Source organism: Crotalus tigris, unplaced genomic scaffold (assembly GCF_016545835.1).
Source record: "Crotalus tigris isolate CLP2741 ecotype Arizona unplaced genomic scaffold, ASM1654583v1 scf7180000017551.9496454, whole genome shotgun sequence".
Classification (NCBI taxonomy): domain Eukaryota; kingdom Metazoa; phylum Chordata; class Lepidosauria; order Squamata; family Viperidae; genus Crotalus; species Crotalus tigris.
The window spans coordinates 8634446-8653356 of record NW_024096469.1 but is presented as its reverse complement, the minus strand read 5'-3'; the positions used below and the strand labels follow the sequence as shown (position 1 = coordinate 8653356).

At 43.1% G+C, this 18911-nt stretch overlaps 1 protein-coding gene across 7 annotated transcripts in view; it reads left to right on the top strand.

The window, feature by feature from the left end:
* BAHCC1 (BAH domain and coiled-coil containing 1) overlaps positions 1–15094 on the top strand; it is a 127322-nt gene extending 112228 nt beyond the window's left edge. For all 7 annotated transcript variants that reach the window (XM_039346497.1, XM_039346506.1, XM_039346514.1 and 4 more), the window contains 12 exons: positions 947–1138; positions 1634–1941; positions 2211–2312; positions 2850–2982; positions 3366–3480; positions 5045–5120; positions 7078–7186; positions 7467–7586; positions 8501–8668; positions 9925–11006; positions 12502–12738; positions 14539–15094. In XM_039346497.1, coding sequence (XP_039202431.1) covers positions 947–1138; positions 1634–1941; positions 2211–2312; positions 2850–2982; positions 3366–3480; positions 5045–5120; positions 7078–7186; positions 7467–7586; positions 8501–8668; positions 9925–11006; positions 12502–12738; positions 14539–14745 — 2849 coding nt within the window. In that variant the 3' untranslated portion in view covers positions 14746–15094. The remainder of the gene's footprint in view (positions 1–946; positions 1139–1633; positions 1942–2210; positions 2313–2849; positions 2983–3365; positions 3481–5044; positions 5121–7077; positions 7187–7466; positions 7587–8500; positions 8669–9924; positions 11007–12501; positions 12739–14538) is intronic.
* Positions 15095–18911: the final 3817 nt, after the last annotated feature.

Below are 18911 nucleotides of genomic sequence, written 5' to 3'. Positions count from 1 at the left end.
GAAAAAGGACTTGGGCCTTGGGACAAATGATGTTTACCTGCATAGCAAAAAGGGGATTAGTGTCCAGTGGATATTTTCTGAGCTCCAGACCATTTAACAGGCCTCCCAAGTATTCGTCTCTCCACCGTGCTACTGAGGAAGTGCAAGTACAATTAGCTTCTCCCAGGCCCGTTCCCAGGCGAATCCACCCTTCTACAAAGCTCTTATCTTCAGCTCTGGTGAGGAGCTTGCCACATAGCATATTTCCTGCTGGCAAGCAGAGGAAACGCTGGAATTTAAAAATAGCTGCACATGATGTCCTCTAATGGGGCCAATGTCCGCTCTCGTTTGACTGCAGGCTTATGGCTTCCCCTGAAGCTCCTGGGGCATCTTATCAGGAAAGCAATGCTGAGACAGAAATCCTGCTTCCACTCCCCAAAGCCAAAAGAACAAAGACTCATTGTCAAAGGGGCAAGAATCAGGATATAAAAGCCAGGATTGAAAGGGGGGTTTATAGCCAGTTCAGTTGGGAGGCTGACGTCGAAGGAGGGAATAGCTCAGCCAAAACATATTCAGAGTTCTTGGATTGTTGGCTGGATTTTTTTTTTAATAACCTTTACTCCGTTATTTTTACTCACTATACCAATACAATTTTACCAAATCCTTACACCCCAGGCCTTGCAGCAATAACCAAAGCCAGTGAGTCCTAAGTGGTGCATTGATATGAGGGTCACACTACCAGCAGAGAGAGATTTGAAAAGCCTCAATCCTTTTGATAGCTCTGTGTTAAGATATTAACCTTAGAAAGAATGCAGCGACGGCCTTGGTTTTACTTTGACGGTAGAAATAAGTGGTTTATAACGTTAGAATGGTGAAGCAAAGTATCAGAATCCTCTTCTTCTCCTCTTGAAGTGGCCTCTTTTTTCCTCTTGCCTCAATTTGTCTTGACTCTTCTTCTCATTTACAGATGACAATCACCACAGAGACTATCAAAGTGACGGTGGTGGTGATGGTGGTGGGGATGATAACTTGAGTGACAACAGCTCCCCCATCCATGTAACAGTGAACCCTCCTGTAATTGGCCCTTCTCCTTCCTCTGTGGTGAAAATGGAGGCAAATCAGAAAGCCAAGAAGAAAAAGGAGAGGCAAGGATTGCTAGGTAATGAAATGAATGGAAAGAAAGCTCTCTTGGTGAATTGCTGAATCTATCCAAGCTGATGAAGGGAAGGGCAATGAAGCTTCCTGAACGTCATGAAGAAATGGCTGAAATTATATCCAGCCCTTCTACCTCCTGTCATAATATTTTGTTTGATTTATGTTTGAGGGTATATGCACAGCAAGATGGCAGTGAAAGATCTTCCTGGAACCAACTGTTTCTATGTTACACTGCATCCTTCTTTTAAGCTCAAGGGGCATTTAGATTCTTTAAAAAGCAGATTCTGCTATTACATGCTGAGCCACAATTCTTTAAAAAAAAATGATAGCATTGGCCAATCTCACAAATTGCTAATTGATAAGATTCTACCCAAAATCAGCTTAAATTGTGTCACGTTTGCCTGAAGTGCAATCTGCATAAGCAAAGAGAAGCATTGGCTTATGCACTGTTCTGCTTTGCCTAATTTTTTTCATTGCTATAATCTCTGGATCTTCCTAGGGCCCTGTCGAATCCCCAGTCCTGAAGGCCAAGTGAAAATAAAGAGGCGGGCAGTGAAGCCAGGCTTAGGGAGGTTGGAAAAAGTGCCGGTATGCCGAGCGGGATCTTGTGAGAATTCGAGCAAGAAAAAACTAAAGAGCAAAGCCAAGGAATTTCACTGTGGACCCGGAACATCAAGCACCGGTGAGGGGCTCTTCTCCAGCAGCCAGGCCCGCTCATTTGCAAATCGTGACGATGCAGGAAAACTCAGCAGCGAACGCCTCAAGAAAGCCACACGCAAGAGCAAAGTCCTGCAATCGGCCCTCAGAGTAAGCCGGGGCAGTAAGGGGTCCTCAATGTAAGAAGGATTGTGAGGATCTGTTTTGGGAGGAGTCAAGGGGTACATCGGGTAACAGCAGACCTTCCTCAACAGAACCATCTTTTGGCTGAACTTAAATGATATCATAAAGGGCCACTAAGGAAGAGGAAAGGGTCTTTTTCCAGATGTAACCGACAACTTAGCTACATGGCAGTATGCTAAACATTTGTCCACTGCAGTGCTGTATTTGATTATTTTATCCTCATTTTCTTTCGGCAGAGAAAAAATGGAGCACTGACCCTCTCTCCTCGCAATGCCAAGGCCATCCTCAGCAAGGGCAAGAAGCTGTCTAAGGTTAAGAACAAGGTGGTCAGCAAGCAGGTAGGAAATGTGAAAATGCCTGCAGTAGTGCAGGTCTTGGATAGGTCAGATACAGCTGACCTTTTATTATCCAGAATAAAGAAGGCAAGCAGATGGTCAGGGCACTTTTCAGGCACCATTGTACCTTGAAAAGCGGTATTAAGATAGTCTGCGAAATTTTAGCAATTTCATCCCTGAAATCTCATGAGATTTCAATTCTCTTATCTGAAAACTTCTACTAGTGGGTTCTTTATGTGGTGTGTGGGTGTGGCTGTGTAAAATAATAGCCCATTTGTAGAAGTTTTCAGATAAGAATATACATGTGCATGGGGCCCTCCACCGTCAATGTGAACAGATTGCTGGCATAGCATCCTGCTCCTTTTATTCCAAGCTAAGCCCTTCAGTCAAAAACCAGAGTGATGCTGTGGATTAAGAATGAATTGAGGCTAGAACAATTCTTGTTTAATCCATTCTTGGCCTAGCCAATTTAACCTTCGTCTTGTGCATAAGAGGCATGCCTTTGTAAAACAAGGAAATATATTTTGCTTTGCTGTGCAGTGCAAAGGCCGGGCAGTCAGTCGGCTGATGGAAAGTTTTGCCATTGAGGATCATTTTGAGTTTGATGACAATAGCAGCTTCTCTGAAGAGGAGGAGATGCCACCCACTGGTACGGAGGAAGATATGACCTCTGGTAAGTCACCGCACACACCGTGACCAAAGAGTACCCTTGGGGGGGGGAGCAGTTAACAAGGCCTAGTATGGTCCAGGTGAAAGAACTACTATTAGCCATTTAATGCAGTGGTCAAGAACAAAAATAAACAAGGATAATGATGAGAAGAAGCATTACAGATGGAATATGGTGGGATTGTATAGCTCCTAAAGCGAACTCTGAAGGCAAGATAAAGGTAGCTCAGAAAATTGAAGTGGGTTGTGCAGATCAAACCTGGATGGTGCCGTGTAGTCCCTACTTCAGGCTTGAATTCTTCAAGCTTTGACCTCTGCCTGAAGTTTCCAAATATAAACAAATGAGGAAGAGAATTAACCATAGATTCATGCTTTGTCTTATGGTTGCAGCCCAGTCCTGTACCATCCTCAAAGAAGATCTTCAGGATGGACTGCGTGTGCTTATCCCCAAAGAGGACAGTCTGCTCTACGCTGGCAGTGTAAAGAGTCTGCAGCCACCTGACATGTAAGGACCTGATGCCTAAGCATAAATATAGCAAAGGATACCGTAGAGATTTTTCAAGCTCAGTTGGCTCCATTGCTGTTGATACTGTATAATGCAGTGATTCTCAATCTGTGGGTCGGGACCCCATTTGGGGTCGAACGACCATTTCACGGGGGTCGCCAAACAAGGCTGTCCGCCATTTTCCCCCCCTTTGGCCACGCCCCTGGCACCCGGTGATGTATAAGTGGTTGGGGGTCACCACAACATGGGGAACTGTATTATGGGGTCGCGGCATTAGAAAGGTTGAGAACCACTGGTATAATGCATCTATCACTTAGGACTGTAGGCATTTCCTTTTTTTGCATTCCAAGACCTTCTCTTCTATCCCTTATTCTCCCACATCTTTATAATGCTTATAAAGAACTGCAGTAACTGATCACAAGAAACCCAGGTACTTTCTTCTTACAGTAATTAATCCAAGTCTTGCAACCTGATTCCTCTTCCTTATGAGTTTCTTGTAAGATCTTAAGGAAACTATTACTCTTCTTCATCAAAAGAAACTAGTATGCATGGAAGTCAAAGCATTTTGCTGGATCTAAAGCAGGAGTCCCCAGCCTGTGGGCCGCAGCCCACTACAGGGCTGTGGCCTGCTGGTCACCGGGCCACAGAACAGGCTGGCCAGTGCGCGCACCCCCACTCACACTAGCGCCACTGCTGGTAGGAAAATGGTGCCGCGCAGCAAAAACGGGGTGCTGTACGGCAAAAACAGGGTGGTGCTAGCAAGTGTCATGCGGACGCTAGCACTGCCCCATTTGTATGCATGTGCATGTGTGCATAATATGCTTACCATCCCTTTCCCTCCGGTCCACCAACCAAGAAAGGTTGGAGACCTCTGATCGAAAGTATGATTCATGGGAAATATTCAAACACTGGGGGGGGTATTACCTGTAAATAAATCCTATTGAATTCTGTGAAACTTGGGGGCAAAAAGCATGAGTAAATATATATATGAAATTATTTAGTGTTCTTAGTTATAGGGTGGGAAGTGGGAGTTACTATTCAGCACGTTGGAGAGTAGAGCGGTGTAACACTTCTTTCTTCTTAATTTTTAAACACTTACATACTAACACTCTTACTAATCTGGGAACTAAATAGTCAGCACCATGCACTTTTTTTTAGTAATTAGTAATAGTAAAGTTGGAAGGGACCTTGGAGGTCATCTAGTCCAACCCCCTGCTCGGGCAGGAAACCCTACACCATTTCGGACAAATGGCTGTCCAGTCTCTTCTTAAAAACTTCCAGTGTTGGAGCATTTACTGCTTCTGGAGGCAGGCTGTTCCACTGATTAATTGTTCTCACTGTAAGGAAGTTTCTCCTTAGTTCTAGGTTGCTTCTCTCCTTGATTAGTTTCCACCTGTTGCTTCTTGTATTGTGCTAGTTCAAAAGGGAGGATCAACAGACTATCTCCTGCCCACCAAGAATTGAGCTTCTCATTAAATAACTATCAAAATTAAACAAGTTAGCTTCTCCTCTATCTCTTCAGATCATCATCTGTATAAATGCTTGTCTCTTATTTGTTCCACAGCTACAGCATTGTCATTGAGGGAGAGCGAGGGAATAGGCAGAGAATCTATTCCCAAGAGCAGCTGTTGCAGGAGGCGGTAAGTCTCAGGAAACTAGAGCCTGTGATTAATCAGGCTGACTGTGGGTATGGGCAGGGGGAGAGAAGCTGGACTCCCAAGAGTAATACCTACAAGACTTACTTGAGGGATAGGGGGCAGAAAGTGTAATTTTCTTTTGCAAATGTGCATGGATTTACTACACCAGGTATTTCTTGCTCCTGATTTAATGACTATAATTGGGACCAGAATTTCCAGGACTAGGCCAAGTGAAACATCATGTGACTGCACTGCTTAGTAGCGTTAATCCTTGTTCTGTCAGGCAAGAACTTCACACTTCTGTCTTGCATGAAGTGCCAGCTCCATCCTTGCTTTCTCTCTGGCTTGACCCAGAGAGTTCCCTTCAGCAGACAAGGTTCCACCACCCTGCTGTGGTTGACTCCAGCTCCCCCACCTGCCTATTTACCCCCCATCTCTGCCCTTTTGTCCATCCTCCACCACTGTCATCTGCAGCCCCCATCTGATTTCGACCAAGGCCGATGCTGGCCTTTTGCAATGCCTCACGGCTGATTGTATCTCTTCAAAAAATACAGAAAATGGTGAAGGTCGGTTGGGGGCAGCAGGGGGTATCAGGGTAAGCAGTGGGGTGCATGGTAACCAAAAGGGCAGAAATGTAGAGAGATAGGTGGGTCTGAGAGGAGTTGAAGGGCACACGGTAGTCATAAATGTGAGTAGTCTGCCAAACGCTCAAATTTGAACACAGGGCACTGCAGCGGCCTTAACTAAGGGCTGAACTTTACTGCCTTTTGTCCTGTGCATTGTAACTTCAAATGGTGCCTAAATAAATGGTCGTGAAGTGAGGACTGCCTGTAAAGAGAGAGTTTGGAATGGTCATGGCTTCCGGATAATAGAGATTTAGGTAGGTTGAAAAAAAAAAAAAGAACACATTCTGAGAAGAATACAACGATATTTAGGTGAATGAATCAAGTTGCACTAATTGACCTGTCTTCTAGAATGGATCCTTCAGCACCTCACAGCTGGTGGGAGCAATCATGGGGCCTATGTGAGTTGCAATTACCTCCAGTGCCTTGAATGTCTGTGGCGATTCTCAATCCTCCAGATCAGTGTTTCCCAAACTTGACAATTTTAAGGCATGTGGACTTCAACTCCCAGAATTCCACAGCCAGCGTTGCTGGTGTGGAATTCTGGGAGTTGAAGTCCCCATGCCTTAAAATTGTAAAGTTTGGGAAACACTGCTCCAGATGATGGTTGTCCCAAAGGTGTTTTTCCAAAAGGCAAGTGGACTTTCTTCGTTGTTGTTTTTTTCCTTGAAAACGTTTTACTTCTCAGAACTGAAGAAACTTTTGGGATGAGAAGCAAAATGTTTTCAAAGGGGAAAAAAAAAAACCAAGACAGTCCAGTTGCCTTTTGAAAAAGCACTTTTGGGGCATGCCAGAGTTTCTGGAGGGCAGGATATTCATGGACACTTCTGTGTATTCGTTTGTGAATCATACTGTGCATATAAGTATAAAGGGACATGCAGGCCTCTCATTTCCTAGATGCAGCCTTTCGGAAGACAATTCTACAGTCAGATATAGTCAAATGCCAAGAAGTTCCTACGCAGAGCACATCAAGCCATGGCACAAAATAAAACATAAAAATCAAGACTGTATACCGTTACAGAAAAGTCAAATACTCTTAATTCATATTTATCCCAATAAAATATTTGGAAAACATTAGGTTTGAAGAACAAGAAGCCTTCTTGCTGGAAAAACAGGAAAGGCAAAAGTGAAAGTAGTTGTTTGGTGACCATGAGAAAAGAGCAGATGCCAAAAGAAGGCACAAAACCATTGCAATCTGCAATTTTTCTTGGTTGAGCTCAAGCTTAATTGTAACCATAATTGCGTGATGAAATAAAATAAGCTAAGGTTGATACTTTAGTGTCTGAGAAGGTGGTGCTCTACTGTATATGCCAATCGTGCCCTTTGTTTATCTCCAGGTTCTAGATGTACAGCCACAGTCAAGTCGCAGTCTTCCACCTGGCACACGGGTCTGTGCTTATTGGAGCCAGAAGTCTCGCTGCCTCTACCCAGGCAATGTCATCCGAGGTGAGCAAGCTGGTAAATAATAACCTCGTAACGGGGAATAAGCAAAAGTATACTGTAAGCAACCAGATCACGGGGTCAGACTTCTTCTGTGCCTACAGCAGTGTTTCTCAACCTTGACCATTTTAAGGCATGTGGACTTCAACTCCCAGAATTCCACAGCCAGCATTGCTGGCTGTGGAATTCTGGGAGTTGAAGTCCACATGCCTTAAAATGGTCAAGGTTGAGAAACACTGGCCTACAGTGAAACTGGCCTGGAAGGTAACATGGCTTCTGTCCACAGGGTCTTCAAGTGACGAAGAGGAAGACGCGGAGTCAGTGTTGGTAGAATTTGATGATGGAGACACTGGCCACATTTCGTTGTCTAATATCCGCATGTTGCCACCCGACTTCAAAATCCAGTGTGAGTGTGCTTGAATGGATTAATGCTAGAATTATAGTTAGCAGGGTTTCCTAGCCCTCATGAACCCATCTGCCAGTGATTCCAGTTGATACTGTTTTGCTGGGGGCCTTCAAAAATTAAATTGAAATATTACCTAAGATTCTAAGAGCCATTCTTTGGGCACAAAATGTGTCTTGACTTTCTGTGCAGTGGGGTGGGGAGGACCTCGCCTATCTCAGGTGGGGAAATCTAATGTGGATATCGACAAAGTACAGGCAGTCCTTGACTTACAACCACAACTGGGATCGCAAAGTTTTATTATTAACCAAGCCTGGATGTTAAGTGAGGCATCGTGTTAAGTGATTTTATGACCTTTTTTGCTACAGCAGACTTATGGCCTTCCCCGCTGCCTTTCCCCCTTGACTTTGCTTGTCAAAAGCCAGGTGGGAAGATCGCAAAAGGTGATAATGTGATCCTAGGACAAGGCAATCGTTATAAATTTGAACTGGCTGCCAGGTATCCAGATTGCAATCACATAATTGCAGGGACGCTGCGATGGTCATAAGTGCAAGAACTAATCGTGCCCTCTTTTTAAGTGTCATCATAACTTCGAACAGTCACTACACAAATGGTTGTAAGTCAAGGACTACCTGTAGAAGGCTTGGGAGGCGAAGAGAGTCAAGAGCAGTTTCAAGAGCAATATTGGTATTTATCGGGCGCAGCAGGAGAACTCAAGGAGCAGCTTAATAACTGACCAATATAGTTATTATAGCATTAATCTTTTGTGGCCTCATAGAAAGTTTCGTCATACTCTAAGCTGGAGAGAAGCAGATGCTTGAAAGCAGAAGTCAGAGGAAAGTGAAATCTAAATGAGATGAGATAGTGATCTTTCATCTGAATCTGCCCATGACACTTCTACCTTAATCCTTCCATAGGCACAGAGCCTTCTCCTGCGTTATTAGTCTCCACCTCCTGCCGTCGTAACAGAAGGTCTTCCAGTGATGTTCCCCATTCCAGTGAATCAGCACCAAGCCTTTGTGCTGAGGGATGTGAAGTCTCTGAGTCAAGCACAAGTAAAAAGATGATCAGCAAAGAAAAGACTGGTAAGTTAGTTTCTTTTGCATTTTTTTTTTTCAAGATTATACTGAGAATCGTGGCTGGTCAGAGACTGAATTTTATATTTATTTTAAATTTGGGTATTGTCTTTTAAATGTCTATATTCAGTTGCCAACCTACAGAGATGACAAAAAATACATCTCTGATTCAAAATAAATCCTCATTCATTTAAAAAGAAGGGAAGTGAAAAATATAATGTAAAAATGGATTGTCAGGCAAAATTCAACATTCCATTACGTATGCATTTTTATAATACTCTATATTGATTAAAACAAACAAAAAAGACAAGACCACAGCCCTAAATTACAATATCACTAAATAAACAAAATTGAACATTAGCAAAAACATAATTTTTTTATAACAATGAAATAGAAAAGTCATAATAACCTACAGCATTACAAAATATACAAACGTAGGTGTCTCTCAGGTTTAAGATTCTGTTCACTATGCCACAAGAACTTGATGGGAAATGTCTAAAAAAAACGTAGGCAAGGAAATTAAAGCTATAATTAAAAATGGTCTAGATCACATTTAAGAGAAAATAATCAATTACAAGGAAAAATATGTATGCAAGTCCCTATAAACCGTTCACTAGCATCTCTCTGTTTTTCAAATTACAACTGCCTTGAACCAACCTCTTTTCATAACAGTTCAAAACCATTCCTTTGCCCTCTGATAATGGCTACTTCAGCAGCTGCTTTTCTATACATTTTCACTAATTTCAGCCTGGATTCAGGGATCATGTACTAGATTTGATAATATATCGGTGCACCAGTCAGCCTTAGCTCATATCATTAAGAGAAAATGAAATCCATTTAAGGTGAAAGTAATACATCCTGTGTTGGCCATTTAAGACATCCTAAGGAGTTGGAATGATCTGCAGTAGAATGTAGAATTCTTGGTTTAAATAGTTACTTTACTACCTAGGTCTGTCTGTCTCTCTCTCTCTCTATGTCACATATATACACACATGCACACTCACTCTTCCTCCAGAAATGTAACATCTTTTGTTTCAAATGGAATTTGAAAGATCAGGGACATCCAGGGCTTGATCTGAGAGAAAAAGTGAGGATCAGACCTAAGAACTTCTGGGTTCCCTCTTCTGCAATCTGTTTTTTCTAGTTCCAAACCACAAGAAATGAAGGAAGTTGTTTAGGAAAGGCCATATACAGATTTCAACCAGTTCCGTAGCACAGGTGACAGTTTCCACCGGTACTTTTATAACACTGTCCTTTCCCTGCAGGTAAATCTGATATGCTGCATTCAAGTTCAAAAGCCCAGCCTGGAGACCAGTTCTTGAGTCGTCGTAGCAACTCTCTGCTAAGTTGGACGGCTGTGACCCAGAACAAGCGCAAGACATCCAGCAAAGGCACAGCCATGCGGCAAAACCTCTTCCAGCTCAACGGGAGCAGTAAAAAGCTGCGGGCCAAAGAGGTGCTCTTCCCTGTGCACAGTGTTGCTGCCCCCATATTTGGTAATGGCTTTGGCTCCGACTCTTTCAGCCGCATTGCCAACTCCTACTCTGCTTTTGGAAGCTCTGGCCTGATTCTGCCCTGTGCTCAGAAGCTTTTGCGTGCCAAGAAGGTTGAACGGTTGGACACTGAGCTGGGCAAGGCCGGGCGTAGGAAAGTTGGTGGTGAGTATCTTGTCAAGCTGGATCATGAGGGAGTGACGTCACCCAAAAACAAAAACTGCAAAGCCTTACTGATGAGCGACAAGGACTTTGGGTCCCTGTCTGGCCATGGCTATGTTCACCCAGCCTTGGGGATCAAAGAGAAGAAGAGCACACTGCCTATGGGGCTGGCGTTGCGCAAATACACTGGTCAAACTGAGTATGGGCTGCACTGCGACAGTGATTGTCACAGCTCTTACTCAGACATGGACGAAGATGAGGTGGATGATCTGGCAGGCAGTGTCCCCTCCCGCTTTCTGACACGGCTTTCAGTCTCGTCTTCATCTTCTGGATCATCCACCTCCTCCAGTTCTGGCTCTGGCTCCACTTCTAGCCTCTGCTCATCCGACAATGAGGACTCTTCATACAGCTCTGATGACGAGGACTCCACGCTCCTTGTGCAGACCTGTCTCACACACCCAGTTCCAGCCTTGCTGGCTCAGTCTGAAGCCCTACGCTCAAAGAGCAGCACCTTGCAGAGGTGTTTTGGCGCTGGGGCCAAGAGCAAGCTCAGGCGCAAAGAAACTCTGAGCTTCTCAAAAGCCAAAGAGTTCTCCCGCCGGCAACGGCTGCCCTCGGTGGAAAACCGGCCAAAGATCTCTGCTTTTCTGCCAGCCCGCCAGCTCTGGAAATGGTCTGGGAACCCCACTCAGGTATGGAAAATGTCAGGATTCTGTGTGATGAGTCTGGACTATATAATGCAAGCTGGGGGAAATGGCTTGAATTTGCTCTGTCTGCTAATGAAAACGATACTATTGAAGGTAGTTCTGGAAGGTTTTTGGCCTGAACTCTTGGGACAGAGCTAGGAGGAAATGCTGGAAGGAAGTGATTCATGCGTTTGGTTATTGATCCCAGTCACTCGGTGATTTCTGAAAGGAGGGGAGGCTAAACTTGGGAAGCTTCCTCCCAGCTTCAGACTATCTTCCTGTTGGTGATCAGAAAGGAAAGACCAATTTCCCTTTCTCTAGTTGTTGACAAAAGAACTGTAAATTCCTGTTTTCACATTGTTTTAAGGCTGACTAGTTGAAATGCTAATGCCGCAGTCTTCAGCATACTTGTTCAGGATGTCCCAGTCAAAACAAGCAAACCTGCTTATTCTATGAATATTTGGGCTGTGCATTGTGCTGAGCACATATGCAAGAAGGCACTTAAGTGCTCATATCCACATGCCTTTAAAGCAGCTGCACAGTTCCCCAGAATTGCTGAGCGTCCAAGATACAAATGAATATCTGCATCAGTTGTTCTGTACCTCTTTTTGAGCAGAAAACAAACCAAGACGTTCTTCCTTCAGCTATAATCTCCTATTCATGGAAACCTTTACAGAGCTGGAGAAAACATCTTCAGACCATGATTTTATGGCTTGTCCTGAAGCCTTCAAAAAGGAAATCATAGTTAATTGGCACTTCCAGGCTTGTCTGTTCACTCATTGCATGCAAAAAGGAATAAAGCTATGTGCAGGAGAGCAAGGGGGAGGGGTGTTCCTATTTTGACATATTTAACCAAGCAGCCACTGTTCTAACAAGATCTGTGGCTTAGCAGCTGACAGTCAGTAGCCTTCCCTGTTTTAAATAGGATATTTCTAATACTGGCCACATTCTGCAAATGTGCTACCAGTGTAGGATGGGAAAGGGTTATTTTTTCCCAACTAACAGCCTCCCCTGAATCATTTTTCTCCAGAGTGGAGGCTGTTTGTTGCAGCTGTACCTGGCTGGGGCAGATGCAGTGGGCTCCCCTTCGGGGTCTTTCGGACAGCCAAAGCATGGCCATTTCCTGTGAGGTGCCAGACACGCTCTAGGAGGCTTATTCTTATTCCTGGGCTGCACTCCATGTCAGTAAATCCCCTTAGGACAGCAGTACAGGATGTATAAGGCATTTGCCAACCCCATTTGTGTTTCCTTGGTTATCCTCTCTCGGGCCTCCTCAGGCAAAAGCATTGGGGTCTCTCTTGGTAGCAGAGGCTGGTTTTGCTGTAGTTAAGCTCAATTGCTGTCTCGAGGCTCTCCTTGGGAGAGCTTTGTTTCCATGGCAACCCACAGACTCCCTGGAGGATCTCTTCCAAAGGCCTTACAGCCAAGAGGCAGGGGCATCCCGGGTGTCACGCAGGCCACTGCTTATTCTGCTTCTGCATGCTCTGTCCCTGTCCTACAGCGCCGTGGCATGAAGGGGAAAGCACGGAAGTTGTTCTACAAAGCAATTGTACGGGGCAAGGAGATGCTGCGCATTGGCGACTGTGCGGTTTTCCTGTCAGCTGGCCGACCCCATCTGCCCTACATTGGCCGCATTGAAAGCATGTGGGAATCCTGGGGCAGCAACATGGTTGTCAAAGTAAAATGGTTCTACCATCCTGAGGAGACGAAGCTGGGCAAGCGACATAGTGATGGCAAGGTGAGGGAAGAGACCAACAAATGGGGCAGAGGGTGGCCAAACAGGAATGTCCTCCTGGTGCTGGATCAGAAGGCATAATGAGCTGGAGCAGAACAGAAATCAGGACCTGTAGAGAGATCACGGGCTGATTTGCAGTAATTAACCAGGCTTTCTTTAATGACTACAACAACTATTGAATCTTCCTCTCAGATGATGTGGTTGATCCATAACAATTCAGAGGGACACCTCTGCTTTCATTAGTAAATCATCCCTTGATCTGCTTAGTTAGTGGAATTAGTCATTTGCCTTGGCCACAGTTTTTTGTTTTGTTTTGTTTGTTTGTTTCTTTGGGGTTTGCTTGGTTGATTTTGTGGCACCTGTAAAAAGGAAGTAGCTTCTGTAACTCTAGGTTACAGAAGTGCAAAAAGGAGCTATAGAAAACACCTCTTAAGGGGGAATGAACCTGTCATCTCTTCCTCGGTAGCAGCATCTCTAAGTTTACTGTACTCAGCCTATAGTTGTGTACATCTGAGAGTAACTCATTTTAAATTCAGTTGGAACTAAGTATATAGAGCTACCATGTTTCCCTGAAAATAAGACCGGGTCTTATATTAATGTTTGCTCCACAAGACGCACTAGGGCTTATTTTTCGGTTAGGGCTTATTTTCGCCGTCTGGCTGACGATCTTAACTTATTTTGGGGGTGGGGCCAGTGGTGGCATTCAAATATGTGAACAACCGGTTCTCTGTGTGGATACCGCTTCCGGAAGTCCGTCCTGGGCCTGGGCAACAAAAAATTAGCTACCGGTTCTGCCAAAGTGGTGCGAACCAGCTGAATCCCACCGCTAGGCGGGGCTGATATTTCGAGCATCCTGAAAAATCATACTAGGACTTATTTTCCGGTTGAGTCTTATTTTCGGGGAAACATGGTAGTACTTCAGGATTTATTGCCTTTCCCTTTGTTCCTTACATTACCTTTGTTTTGTACACCGCAACATTATAATGTTACAAGGGAAAAGCCAGGAGCCAGAAAACATCAGCATTCTTTGACAAGATTGGTAAACTCCCCCAGCTCCACAGGCGCACATCAATACACACCCCAAACCGATTGGTTTTCCTGGCTTATTTGGTCAGTGCTTTCAACTGGGACACAACCAAGAAAAGATTTGTAGGATGGGAACCATTTTCATATCACTCTGCAAATTCTTTTATAAGGGAAATGTTCAGTGTTTGGAATGTTATAAACGAAAACAAATTGGAGGAGGAAATGAGCCGAGAATATGATTGTGCTTGGCGTGGAAACAGGGGAGAAAGAGAAGTTTTCCTCTATTATCCTACAAAATAAAAATAGTGGCAGGTTCAGCCCTCAGCCACCCGCCTCCTTCAAATACAGTTCAAAATAAGGAACCTCTGGTAAGAGTCCTGCAATATCTGTTCCTTATTCTTTACAGAATGCATGGGCAAATGATAAAAATTACCGCTATAAGATAATGTGACAGACACTACTTGAGGTGAAAAACCAAATAACAGAGACTATCAGTGTCTACTGGCCATGCTAGTCCAGCAGTATAGAGGCAGCTTGCTTTGAAGACCAGTTTTGAGGGAACAAGAGCCCTTCATGCTCTATAGCCAAATTACCAGTAGGTACCTAATTGGCCACTGTGAGATTTAACAGACCTTATCCAACAAGTCTGCTATTCTATTTGTGTAGAGAATTTCCATTATGCTGGGGAATTGCTGTCTTTGTAGAGAATTTTTGTCCCTTAAAAGTGGAAGCCACGTTATCCTTTTAGTCCTTCATGCCTCTTTCTGGTTTCTGCAGAATGCGCTGTACCAGTCGTGCCATGAGGACGAGAATGATGTCCAGACCATCTCTCACAAGTGCCAGGTAGTTGAACGTGAACACTACGAGCAGCTGACCCGGAGCAAGAAATACCAGGATCGGCAAGATCTCTACTACCTGGCAGGAAGTTACGACCCCACTACAGGCCGGCTTGTGACTGCAGACGGCGTGCCTGTCCTGTGCTGAAACTGTGGGACACGACCACTGCTCTAGGGCCAGAAAATGGCTAGAGGGGAGGGCAGAAGGGCCAAGGGACAGTGGAAGGGGCCAGTCTCCTTATATGACTTCCTGGCAGTTGCATGCAAGGCCCGAAAATATGCAAGGTGCCCGGCTTTGCCATGCCGGGGTTGCAGGCTGATCCCGGCTCCCCACATGGTTCTGTACAGAGTTGAATCCAAGCCATACTTTCCCTAGTACCTCTGACTGTTTGCCGCAGGCCAAACACAAATCAGGTTACCGCTCTATTTATTTTATGTGTAAATAATGTATTTCTGGTGGGAAGTTTTATGGAAACTTCCATAAAGGCAGGTTTGGGGAGGGGGTGGGTGGGAGGTGAGGGTCGATGGGTTTAATTTTGTGTTCAATGCACTGTTTTCCCTCCAGCTTAGCTGGGGGTGTGGACGCCAGGCAAGTGTGTAAATATAGAAGGGGGCACTTGAACGATGCGGCAGTGGAGTCTCCAAAAGGCTATGCTGTCCTCACAGGACTGTGTACTATAGACTTGCCTCACTCTTTCTCTCCTACCATTTTTTATTATTATTATTATTATTGTTATTATTAATTATTGTTATTCTAATGATAAATATTCTGACTATGTCTGCGGATGTTAATATGCTCCTGTTAAAGAGAAGATTATATATATTATTATAAAATCAGGATCTTGCATTCTGGTCTCCATCTGGGGATGGGAAATAGATTTAGCTTGATTTATGGCCATAGTTCAGTGACGCAGATCACGCGATACATGCAGAAAAATCTCAGTTCGATCTATAGCATTTCTGACTTTGACTGAAAACCTGGAAAGCCACTACCTTATGTCAGCAACGCTGAGTGAGATGGCCCGATGGTCTCTGACTCAATACAAGCAAACTTCCTATCTTCTATGGGCAGAAACCACTTGACCTGTCACATAAAATACAATTTAATTAAAGGATCTTTTCTGTGCAGGCCCTGCTGGGGTGTCTGAATGGGAAATAGACATCCTCACAAATATCAACTACTAGCGTGAGCAACTCTATAATTTATTTCAATGGGAGTTATGTATGAGTTCCCCCCCCCGTTAGAATGTGGCTATTACACATTGGTTTACCTGACACTATCTCCCTGTGGGAGCAGAATGTACATACAACAAATATAGATGCCATCCTACATTATGAGGCTGAGTGCAAATGCACTTATTTGTGACAACTGGTTTTCTCCCACTCCAGGCAAGTCATCTGTTCGAAGTTGGTTCAGAATTAAGCTTGCCTGAATACAAGTTGTGGCACCTGTAACCGGAATGTCTGATGTAGTCAGTCTCTGGCATTTGGATGACATAACTCTAGACAATCATGGATCAGTAGTTTCAGGGGGAGGAGACAGTAGCTGTAAACGCTTAGGGTTTGTGTTAAGCAAACTGTATGATAAAGGTGAGCAATATGATTCTCCAGATATTGAACTCCAATTCCCATCATCTTAGCTGGCAAGATGAGTTATAAAGATTGACAGGAGCTCTGTGGTCCAATAATATTCAGGAGGCCACACACAGTGTCCTTTCTAATAATACAGAATAAGGTTCAGGTCATAGATAAATCACAGAAAAGTTCATTATGAGCGTTCCTTGCAGCATATTGGATTAGTAAATTTGATGAATGCATAACTCATTATGCTTTAATAATTTTCCTATTTGTGGGTTGGACTTTAAAAATATTCCACTAAATCCAGATCAAATTATTCTGTTCCTCTACAAATATGTAACTCATCCCTATACTGTACATGGATTCATGAGAAACTGCAAGCTGAACTATTACTTTTGAACAGCAAGTGAAATGTACTAGAAAACTAGCAAACAAATGTACTAGAGGAGGGGTCCCCAACCCATGGGCCACAGCCCATTACCAGGCCATGGCCTATTTGCAACTGGCCCATGCGAGCAGTGGGCCAGCACACACACACACACACACACACACACACACACACACGTGTGTGCCCAGATCAACTTGCATAAGTCAAGCTGTGCATGCATGTGTGTGTGTGCCGGCCCACCGCTTGCGCAAGTTGAACAGTGTGCATGTGCATGCCAGCCCACCTCTTGCGCAACCCGGTTCCCCCCCCCCCATTGAGCAACCAAGCCACAAAAGTTGGGGACCGCTGTACTTGAGTAAGTTTTCTTAAGGTCCACCTTATCCTTTAAAATACCCCTTGGATTAAGGTGAGGAGTACCCAAAAGTAAATCCATTTAAAAAAAAAAAAAAAAGAGCAGAGAGAAAGTAGTTTTCTCTAACCCATTTCTGGATTATTCTAGCTACATGACAAGCTTTACTATTATGCTCTAACTGCAGTTAAGTTATTCAGACCATTTGTTCAATCTTTCTGGAGGAGTTTATTCTCTCTCATCAAATTTGCGTTTAATCAAAGCAAAAAACCACCAATTCCTTTTCTCAAAAGATTTACTTGTTGAAATTCCGTATGCTCTACAGCAGTTAAAATGCGCTATTAGGAATCCTCTTCTGCCCCCCCATAGTGTAGATGCTTTTATAATCTCATTTCTGCCCCTGCCCTCCTTTCTCATTCTCTTGGAATGAATTTTTATTTCATAAAACTCTTAGTAACTGCTCATCAATTGATGCTGTTGATTGCACAGCTAAAGATATCCATTGGTAAAGTAAGCCATTTTAGCTCTCCCTGAAATACAATTCTGTACAAGAGCTTCTTCCTATCTCCCAAGGTCACTTCCACATACCATCACATCCCAACTGCAATTCAGTAAACAACAGATTCTTGTGACTCGTGCTGTCGGGGAAAAAAAAGTGATCTGCATTCATAACACATCAGGATCCTCCTGAAACAGAATCATTAGAGGATTGACTGAAAATGCCTCCATCTTCATGATTTTAGTTTAGAGCTCTTTTAATAAGAAACAGAAAAATAATTTTTGAAGTGAGCTCTTTTGCTACCTGTATTTACTGCTCTACATAATCACCACCATTCGCTACATTCTTCCAAAATGCACAAATTTCTTTTTTTTATTATTAAAAAGTTTTATAAATTTTACAAAGAAAAACATAACAATACAATAACAAAAAACCACATATACAAAAAGAAAAAAAACTAAACATTATACAACAAAAACCCCCTCCCCCAACCCCCACCCAAACACCCCCCCTTCCCCCCCCTGAGCTTCCCAAAGCAGGATATAGGCTTAATTAAAAAAACAGTTAAGAAATTATATTTATAGAAAAAAAGAAAGAAAAAGAAAAAAAAATATAGCATTAACATATATATATATATATATAAAAATAAAAATTATGAAAAAGCTATATGATATTTTTTTATATCCAATTTAAATTGTATAAATTTTATCCATTTATCCCAAACAGCAAGAAATTTCTCTTGCGTTTGTTCCTTTAAAAAAGCCGAAATCTTTGCCATTTCCGCCAAATAAGACACTTTAAGAAACCATTCCTGCAATGTAGGCAAAGATTCCTTCTTCCAATATTGTCCTACTAACAGCCTCGCAGCTGTAATCAAATTTAACATCAATATAACCTCCTTTGTATCACAGTCAGTAACTATACCCAATAAAAATAATTGCGGAGTAAATTTTACCCTCCTTCTAAAAATTCTCTGGATATTCCACCATATCTTAATCCAAAATGCTTTTATCTCTCTACACGACCACCAAATATGATAATAGGTAGCATCCGTAAAAACAGCACCAACATAATCCTTAAAAAAATCCAAAAAAGAGAAAGAGAAAAAAGCCAAAGGAAAAATCCAGTACCAAAAGCAAAAATATCAAAAGCAAAATCATTAAAATCCAGTCCTTTAAAAATAAAGAAAAACTAAAGAGGGAAAAAAAGAAACTCCGACACTTTCAAAACGCCATCTTAATTCCTCTCTCCGTACCAAAAAAAAAAAAAGAACAAAGGAGAAATAACCAAAACCTAACTAAAAAAAAAAGAAATAAAGCCCTAAACTGTAAAAAGAAAATCCTTTAATCCGCTCTGTCCGTTTTAAAAATTACTCACCAGGACGCTATATTCACGGAGATAGAGGCCAAAATGCACAAATTTCTTAAAGTCATCATGAAAAAAACTGCTCTTATCTCCTCAATCACATCCTGACATTCATTTCACCTCTTCCACTTCGAA